Source organism: Lolium rigidum, unplaced genomic scaffold, assembly GCF_022539505.1.
Source record: "Lolium rigidum isolate FL_2022 unplaced genomic scaffold, APGP_CSIRO_Lrig_0.1 contig_66919_1, whole genome shotgun sequence".
NCBI classification, from domain to species: Eukaryota; Viridiplantae; Streptophyta; class Magnoliopsida; order Poales; family Poaceae; genus Lolium; species Lolium rigidum.
Window position 1 is genome coordinate 35703 of NW_025901311.1, and position 10324 is coordinate 46026.

At 40.5% G+C, this 10324-nt stretch overlaps 2 protein-coding genes across 2 annotated transcripts; both read left to right on the forward strand.

Moving 5' to 3' along the window:
* The first annotated feature begins 6734 nt into the window (after positions 1-6734).
* Positions 6735-7838, forward strand: LOC124682056 (replication protein A 70 kDa DNA-binding subunit C-like). Its single transcript, XM_047216812.1, has 5 exons — positions 6735-6868; positions 6949-7012; positions 7116-7263; positions 7344-7614; positions 7735-7838. The coding sequence occupies exons 3-5, from the start codon at positions 7123-7125 to the stop codon at positions 7836-7838; spliced, it is 516 nt and encodes a 171-aa protein (XP_047072768.1). The 5' UTR covers positions 6735-6868; positions 6949-7012; positions 7116-7122.
* An 80-nt stretch (positions 7839-7918) lies between these two features.
* On the forward strand, positions 7919-9285 carry LOC124682055 (replication protein A 70 kDa DNA-binding subunit B-like). Its single transcript, XM_047216811.1, has 6 exons — positions 7919-8051; positions 8130-8208; positions 8297-8435; positions 8562-8719; positions 8796-9090; positions 9181-9285. Exons 1-6 carry the CDS (start codon positions 8033-8035, stop codon positions 9259-9261), a joined length of 771 nt encoding a protein of 256 aa, XP_047072767.1. The 5' UTR covers positions 7919-8032; the 3' UTR covers positions 9262-9285.
* Positions 9286-10324: the final 1039 nt, after the last annotated feature.

A 10324-nucleotide genomic window follows, 5' to 3' on the forward strand; every position in this document is an offset into this window, starting at 1 on the left:
GTTTCAGAAATCCTAGTAAGGAAATATTCTCGGAATTGGACGAAATCAAGGCCCACGATCTTATAATTCCACGAAGCTTCCAGAACACCGAAGATGGACCAGAGGGGAGGCCTAGGGCCACCACACATGGTGGCGGCGCGGCCAAGAGGGGGGCCGCGCCCCCCTGTTGTGTGGAGCCTCCAGACCCCCTCCGACTCCGACTCTTCGCCTATTTAAGCCGTCCTGACCTAAAACTTCGAGGGAATAATCCACGGTACGAGAAACCTTCCAGAGCCGCCGCCATCGCGAAGCCAAGATCTGGGGGACAGGAGTCTCTGTTCCGCCACCCCGCCGGGACGGGGAAGTGCCCCCGGAAGGCATCTCCATCAACATCACCGCCATCTTCATCGCCGCTGCTGTCTCCCATGAGGAGGGAGTAGTTCTCCATCGAGGCTAAGGGCTGTACCGGTAGCTATGTGGTTCATCTCTCTCTCCTATGTACTTCAATACAATGATCTCATGAGTTGCTTTGCATGATTGAGATCCATATGATTAGCTTTGTAATCTAGATGTCGTTATGCTATTCAAGTGGATTTTACTTATGTGATCTCCGGAGACTCCTTGTCCCACGTGTGTAAAGGTGACAGTGTGTGCACCGTGTGGGTCTCTTAGGCTATATTTCACTGAATACTTATTCACTGAGTTATGATTTGAGTTGGATGTCTCTATGAAATTGTGGTGTGTTAGTACCTCCTATGAATGCTCACAGTGACGGCGTGGGGTGTTTATTAGTACTTGGGAATACATCTTTAAGGTTTGCCTACATGATGAATTAGTGTTCGTTATCTTGCCAAAGAGTAATTCGAGTAGCATAGTGAAGTGCTTATTTATATTCCTTTATGATTGCAATGTTGAGAGTGTCCACTAGTGAAAGTATGATCCCTAGGCCTTGTTTCCAAATACTGCAATCATCGCTTATTTACTTGTTTTATCGCATCTTTACTTCCTGCAATATTACTACCATCAACTGCACGCCAGCAAGCTATTTTCTGGCGCTGTTACTACTGCTCATATTCATTCATACCACTTGCATCTCACTATCTCTTTGCCGAACTAGTGCACCTATACGTCTGACAAGTGTATTAGGTGTGTTGGGGACACAAGAGACTTCTTGTATCATGATTGCAGGGTTGCTTGAGAGGGATATCTTTGACCTCTTCCTCCCTGAGTTCGATAAACCTTGGGTGATCCACTTAAGGGAAAAATTGTTGCTGTTCTACAAACCTCTGCTCTTGGAGGCCCAACACTGTCTACAGGAAAAGGAGTGTGCGTAGACATCAATGTGTTGTGCCAATTTTATTCCAACTATTTGTGAATTTATGATTAAGATGATTATGTATGAGAATGTATGTCTATGTTCACATAATGTTGTCTAATTCAATTAAGGGCCCAGGTAACATGATCTCAAGAACTCATAGACAAGAACTTGTTTGCTAGTGAATCGGCGACCCCCCGAGTGACACAGTCGATACCAAAGATGATCTAGCAATACTCGAGGAATCACAAGGAACCACCAAGCTTAAAGCTTTGATCTGGTTTTGTAGGGATTCGTTGCATAGAAAACAAAAAAATTCCTACCGCGAGAACGCAATCCAAGCCAAGATGCAATCTAGAAGACGGTAGCAACGAGGGGATGAACGAGACTAACCCTTGAAGATTTCCAAAGCCTACAAGAGGAGGCTCTCGTTGCTGCGGTAGACGATCGCTTGCCGCTTTCAAAAGCGCGTAGAAGATCTTGACGGTGCCACAATCGGGCAGCACCTCCGTACTCGATCACACGTTCGGTGTTGATGAAGACGACGTCCTTCTCCCCGTTCCAGCGGGCAGCGGAAGTAGTAGATCCTCCTTGGAATCCCGGCAGCACGACGGCGTGGTGGCGGTGTCGATGGAGAACTCCGGCAGGGCTTCGCCTAAGCGTATGCGGGAGTTGTATGTGGAGGAGGGGTGCTAGGGTTTGGGGAGAGGGGTGCCTTGGGCGCCGGCCATGAAGGGGGCAGCCAAGGTTGGAGGCAAGAGTGGTCGGCCACCCTCCCCTTGTCCCTCATTATATAGGTGGAAGCCCCAAGAGTTGTAGTCCAAGTCTTCGAATAAGACCCCAACACCAAAACTTCCCAAAAGTGGGAAACCTACTCAAGGGGGGAGTCCTACTCAAGGTGGGACTCCCACCTTTCCTTGAGGTGGCGCTGGCCGGCCACCAAGGTGGAGCCCACCTGGGACTCCTCCCCCTTAGGGTTTGGCCGGCCATGCTAGTGGAGTCCCTCCGGGACACCACCTTTCCATAGTGCCTTTCTTCCGGACTTTTCTAGAACCTTCTAGAACCTGCCATAAATGCACCGGATCATTTCCAAACTTGGAATATGACTTCCTATATATGAATCTTATTCTCCGGACCATTCCGGAACTCCTCGTGATGTCCTGGATCCCATCCGAGACTCCGAACAAAACTTCGAACTCCAATCCATATTCCATATCTACTTAAACGACATCAAACCTTAAGTGTGTCACCCTACGGTTCGCGAACTATGTAGACATGGTTGAGACTTCTCTCCGACCAATAACCAATAGCGGGATCTGGATATCCATAATGGCTCCCACATATTCAACGATGACTTAGTGATCGAATGAACCATTCACATACGATACCAATTCCCTTTGTCACACGATATTTTACTTGTCCGAGATTTGATCATCGGTATCACTCTATACCTTGTTCAACCTCGTCTCCTGACAAGTACTCTTTACTCGTACCGTGGTATGTGGTCTCTTATGAACTTATTCATATGCTTGCAAGACATTAGACGACATTCCACCGAGAGGGCCCACAGTATATCTATCCGTCATCGGAATGGACAAATCCCACTGTTGATCCATATGCCTTGATGTCTACGGGTGCTTCTATTCTTGTAGACAGTGTTGGGCCTCCAAGAGCAGAGGTTTGTAGAACAGCAGCAAGTTTCCCTTAAGTGGATCACCCAAGGTTTATCGAACTCAGGGAGGAAGAGGTCAAAGATATCCCTCTCAAGCAACCCTGCAATCACGATACAAGAAGTCTCTTGTGTCCCCAACACACCTAATACACTTGTCAGATGTATAGGTGCACTAGTTCGGCGAAGAGATAGTAAAATACAGGTGGTATAGATGTATATGAGTGGTAGTAACAATCTGAATAAAATATGGCAGCGAGTAAACATGCAACAGAACAGTAAGTAAACGGAGATTCGATGTTTGGAAACAAGGCCTAGGGATCATACTTTCACTAGTGGACACTCTCAACATTGATCACATAATAAAACCACTCTACACTCTCTTGTTGGATGATGAACACCACTAATTGTGTAGGGCTACAAGAGCACCTCAATGCCGGAGTTAACAAGCTCCACAACATTCGATATTCATATTTAAATAACCTTAGAGTGCATGATAGATCATTGCAATTACACCAAGTACTAACATAGCATGCACACTGTCACCATCACACTATGAAGGAGGAATAGATCACATCAATACTATCATAGCAATAATTAACTTCATAATCTACAAGAGATTACAATCATAACCTACGCCAAGTACTACATGATGCACACATTGTCACCTTTACACCATGGAGGAGGAATAGACTACTTTAATAACATCACTGGAGTAACACATAGATGAATAGTGATACAAAACTCATATGAATCTCAATCATGTAAGGCAGCTCATGAGATCATTGTATTGAAGTACATAGGAGAGAGATTAACCACATAGCTACCGGTACAACCCTTAGCCTCGATGGAGAACTACTCCCTCCTCATGGGAGATAGCAGTGTTGATGAAGATGGCGGTGATGTTGATGGAGATGCCTTCCGGGGGCACTTCCCCGTCCCGGTGGCGTGCCGAAACAGATACTCCTGTCCCCCAGATCTTGGCTTCGCGATGGCGGCGGCTCTGGAAGGTTTCTCGTACCGTGGCTTTTTCGTATCGAGGTTTTAGGTCAGGGTCCTTTAAATAGGCGAAGAGGCGGAGTCGGAGGGCTGACGAGGCGGTGACACAATAGGGGCGCGGCCCGGGCCCCGGCCGCGCCGCCCTATCATCTGGGCCCACCGGGGCTCCCCTCCGGTGGCTCTCGGGTGTTCCGGAAGCTTCGTGGAAAAATAGGATGCTTGGGCATTGATTTCGTCCGATTCCGAGAATATTTCCTTACTAGGATTTCTGGAACCAAAAACAGCAGAAAACAGCAACTGGCCCTTCGGCATCTCCTCAATAGGTTAGTTCCGGAAAATGCATCAAAACGATATAAAGTGTGTATAAAACATGTAGGTATCATCATAAAAGTAGCATGGAACATAAGAAATTATAGATACGTTTGGGACGTATCAAGCATCCCTAAGCTTAGTTCCTACTCGCCCTCGAGTAGGTAAACGATAACAAAGATAATTTCTGAAGTGACATGCTATCATAATCTTGATCATACTATTGTAAAGCATATGAGATGAATGCAGCGATTCGAAGCAATGATGAAGATAATGAGTAAACAAATGAATCATATAGCAAAGACTTTTCATGAATAATACTTTCAAGACAAGCATCAATAAGACTTGCATAAGAGTTACTCATAAAGCAATATATTCTTAGTAAAGGCATTGAAGCAACACAAAGGATGATTAAGTTTCAGCAATTGCTTTCAACTTGTAACATGTATATCTCATGGATAATTGTCAACACAAAGTAATATAACAAGTGCAATATGCAAGTATGTAGGAATCAATGCACAGTTGATACAAGTGTTTGCTTCTGGGATAGAAAGAATGGGTAAACTGACTCAACAATAAAGTAAAAGATAGGCCCTTCGCAGAGGGAAGCATTGATTACTATATTTGTGCTAGAGCTTTTCATTTTGAAAACAAGAAACAATTTTGTCAACGGTAGTAATAAAGCATATGTGTTATGTATAAGACATCCTATAAGTTGCAAGCCTCATGCATAGTATACCAATAGTGCTCGCACCTTGTCCTAATTAGCTTGGATTAACATGGATTATCATTGCATAGCATATGTTTCAACCAAGTGTCACAAAGGGGTACCTCTATGCCGCTCGTACAAAGGTCTAAGGAGAAAGCTCGCATTGGATTTCTCGCTTTTGATTATTCTCAACATAGACATCCATACCGGGACAACATAGACAACAGATAATGGACTCCTCTTTAATGCATAAGCATTCAACAATAATTAATATTCTCATAAGAGATTGAGGATTAGTTGTCCACACTGAAACTTCCACCATGAATCATGGCTTTAGTTAGCGGCCCAATGTTCTTCTCTAACAGTATGCATACTCAAACCATTTGATCATGAAAATCGCTCTTACTTCAGACAAGACGAACATGCATAGCAACTCACATGATATTCAACAAAGTTAAAAGAGTTGATAGCGTCCCCAGAAACATGGTTACCGCTCAACAAGCAACTTATTAAGAAATAAGACACATAAGTACATATTCTTCACCACAATAGTTTTTAAGGCTATTTTTCCCATGAGCTATGTATTGCAAAGACAAAGGAATAGAATTTTTAAAGGTAGCACTCAAGTAATTTACTTTGGAATGGCAGAGAAATACCATGTGGTAGGTAGGTATGGTGGACACAAATGGCATGGTTTTTGGCTCAAGGATTTGGATGCATGAGAAGAATTCCTCTCAATACAAGGCTAGGCTAGCAAGGTTGTTTGAAGCAAACTCAAGTATAAAACGGTGCAGCAAAGCTCACATATGAACATATTGCAAGCATTATAAGACTTTACATCGTCTCCTTGTTGTTCAAACACCTTAACCAGAAAATATCTAGACTCTAGAGACCAATCATGCAAACCAAATTTTAACAAGCTCTATGTAGTTCTTCATTAATAGGTGCAAAGTACATGATGCAAGAGCTTTAAACATGATCTATATGAGCACAACAATTACCAAGTATCAAATTATTCAAGACATTATACCATTTACCACATGCGGCATTTTCTGTTTCCAACCATATAACAATTAACGAAGCAGTTTCAACCTTCGCCATGAACATCTATCTATTATATAATTAAAGTACAAGACAACCAACGGTGAAGATTTGTCAACCTCAAACAACGGTGAAGATTTCTCACGCTACAAACCCGTACGTGAGCCACCCCGTACGTGAGCCACCAGATAGAACAGAGAGCCACCACCAGATAAACAAATAAAATGGTACAATCTTAAAACAGAACGGATAAAAATTTCTCACGCTACAAACCCGTACGTGAGCCACCCCGTACGTGAGCCACCAGATATAACAGAGAGCCACCACCAGATAAACAAATAAAATGGTACAATCTTAAAACAGAACGGATACCCGGATACCGGTCTAAGAAATAATATTTAAAAGGTAAACAGATAGAAGTCCATGCACGTCCAAACTAAAAAGGGTGCATATATAACTCATCGCATCTCAAACAGAGGACACGACAGGGTAGAAGCCGGAAATCGATTGCATCTTAAACCGACGAGGCGACAGGGTAGAAGCCGGAAATCGACAGCACGACGGGCTAGCAGGACGCAGGCACAATCTTTCGGTAACAGCTGCAATATTGGTGTGTGTTTAGATCTTCTTCTTCCCCAACGTGATGTTTTCTTGCGAACAAACTTAGTCTTGAAAGCTGACGTATGAATCAACATGGCAGCAGGACATCGGTAGATAGAAGGCACGCCATCACCTTCAGGCAACAAGTGCAATCTTTCGGTGACAATTCATTGCATCTTAAACTGACGACACAACTGGTCAGAAGCAGGACATCAGCACAATCTTCGGTAACAGCTGCAATCTTGGTGTGCGTTAGATCTTCCTCTTCCAACATGAAGTTTTCTTGCAAACAGACTTAGTCTTGAAAGCTTGCATATGAATCAACAGGGCAACACGACATCGGTAGATCGAAGGCAGGCTATCACCTTTAGGCAACAAGTGTAATCTCCCGGTAAGAACTACAATCTTGGTGTATGTTTAGATCTTCCACTCCCACTTTTTCAGATCAATGTATAGAAATTCATATGTACCCATGAATATTGTTTCTAATGCAGCAACTATATGGCATATAAGAATTTAAGCGAGCTTACCTCAAGTGGACAAACATGGAACATCAAAGTTAAAGTAATAAGAATGTGGGATTCAATCAACCCTTCCACAGATGACCTTATAAGCATTGACATGATACTGATGGACGACCAGGTATTTTTATATATATTTAACACTAGATTGCTTCTATTCTGTCTATTACTACTAAGATTTTCTTTTCATCTGTTTTGAAGGGTGATACAATTCACGCTACTATATGGAAGGATATGACAGACACATACAAATCAAAGATCAGTGAGGGTTCTGTATATGTTTTCAGCAACTTTAAAGTTGTACAATCTACAAAATATCGCCCAATCAGCAATGAGATTAAAATTACTTTTGCATACAATACAAAGGTAAATGAGGTGAAGGGAACATCAGATATTTTTTCAGATTACTACTTTGAGTTTGCTACCAAGTATACCCTAGAAGAAAGGAAAGAAAAAGACAAACAATGCTCGGGTATGTGATAGTCATACTACTGACTTCTAAGTGGTTACTCTTGGATTTTTCAAACATATGTTGAATTTTTTTGGTTCAGCAATGTTAATGATTATAATTTCATTTATCTTCAATTTGTAGATGTCATTGGATTACTTACCCATATGAAGCCTATAGAATCAAAGATAACAAAGAGGAACACAGCTACAGATATACGAGAGATTGAAATTATGATACCAGAGTAAGTGCATATCCATGCTACCTCTTTCTATTGAGAAATAGAGACTGTTTTTTTCATTAACCATATTGTTTCTATCAAATACTTTGCAATGAAATATGTAGGGGTGATAAAATCAGAGTAACATTATGGGGAAGATTGGCTCATCATTTAAGTGAGGATGTAATTGGCCATCAAACTGTTGTTATTGTTACACCAACAATGGTGCAAAAATTCTATGGTAAGTCAGACAATGTTACAATATATTTTGTTATTCCCCCACAGACAAAAAACTAACTGATTTGTATTGATTAAATAGGTTTGTCCCTAAAGTCAACTAGCGCCACAAGATTATATACAAATCTAGATATACCTGAGACTTGGGATCTTCTTCACAGGTGTGAAACAGAGTTAGTAGTTAGTTTTTGAATAAGATATCATAACATATCATCATTTATTAATTGAAATAGTTCTTCCTTTTTGTAGTCATTCGACGGAAGAAATTCTACCCAAAATGATGGAGATAGATAAAAGTACTCAAGGCACAATGGAAGATCAAATGTTTTACAGAAGGAGAACATTACAAGAACTTACCGGGATCAGGCATGACAACCCAACAGACCAGGTGATTGCATTAGATGTCTTCTAAGATATGTTACTTTAGAAGCTTACAAGACCTTATAAAGTATTAAAAAAAAATTGTCTGTTAATAGCATACTATTTGAAGAGCTAACATTTTAATGAACTTTAGGACTTTGTGTTCACAACAATAGCTACTATTGATCGGTTGGAAGAAAATATTCAATGGTGGTACATGTCATGTGATGTATGCAACAAAATTTGCACCAAAGAATCTGATAGTTATTATTGCAGTTACTGCAACAAATATCCAGACTGTGCAACACCACGGTAAGAATATTCTACTAATTTGAACAACAATGTTTACTTATCATATTTTAGTTATACTAATAAAATTGGGTATTAGGTACCGCATTCGGCTCCAGATTAGTGATCATACAGGTACTACAAGTTGCACTTTATTTGATGAAGAGGCCAAAAGAATGCTGAATACATCAGTCTCAGTCTTGCTGGAATCTTTAGATGGAAAATCCCAGGAAGTTCCAAAGGTTATTCAACAATTATGTGGACAAAGACTAATCTTTCGATTCAAGCTAAACAATAAGAATCTCACTCTAGGTATGCAAAACTATGCGGTAAAGAAAACATTTGTTCCTGATGATAAGCTCGAGATGCAGTACTTGGTTGATAAAGAAGAAGAGGTAATGGTGAATCTTAAAATTTTAATATTAAATATTGCTTAACTTTTCTAAAGAAAAATATTTAAAAATCTTCATTATTGTGTCAAATAGGATTTGATGGACGACGAAGTGGACAACATGTTAAAAAAGGGAACAACCAAATTGGATGAGCAAGCTAAGAAGGTGACGTAATACTACACAATATAAACTTTTATGAACAAGTCTATTACTAAATCAATGTATTGTATATTTGCAGGTACATAACAACAAATTTCAAACTACCAAAAGCAGAGTTGAGCTGGTCGATGTGAAAGTAGAGCCAGAAGATAAAAGCCACGGAAAAGAGCATCAATATAAGAAGTTATCAGCAAGTGTCAGTGCCAAAAAGAGGAGACGAAGATCTATTGTAGTATCTGATGGTTCAGAAGATGAAGGAAATGAAAATAGTCAACTCAAACCAGCAGAAAAAGCACTGCCAAAAAACAAGAAAACTGTTAATGGAAAATCCAAGAAAAGTCAGCTTCAAGATGAAGGCTCGGATGTTGGCTACACAAGAGAAATAACTTCTGTCACTTCAACCAGAAGAATGACACGAAGCATATCTGAAAAGGCTAATGGCGTCAAAACAGATGCTGATGTCAAATGCAATGACAAACGACCCAAGAGAGCAAGGAAATAGTCCACAATTTTTTTGAATTAAAGTTCACCATAGTATTTGTTTATTAGAAAGGACAACATGTTCTATTGTTTTTTTCTTTCAATAAGGGGCAACCACAACCTATGCAAGGATGTTCTATTGTTAAAGAACTCTCCTCTAGATATTCCATATACACTATATTTTAAGTGAGGTCTGAAGTTATGCATTATGAAAATCCAGTTTGATGTTTGTGCTTTCGTTTACGATCTATGTGTATGCATAGTCGATATAGTGTATGCATAGTTTGACATTTGTTCTTAGCAAATTAAATAAATCTCACAGATAATTTTGGATAAATGGTTCTAAATTAATTACTCCCTGCGATCCATAATAAGTGTCGGGATTTAGTACAAAGCAGTAGTATTTATTTTATTCCCTAGAGTAAAGTAAACATCAGACCTATCCTTAGGTTGCTTGCCTATTAATTTTTTAAAAGATCCTTATGAATGGGAAGCACGTTATCAAGGTTCAACTTGCCACGGAAGTATCCCTGTAATTCAAAACATTAGCATAACATGCATAGAGATTAGGGTACAAAGCCAATTCACCAAAAAAAAA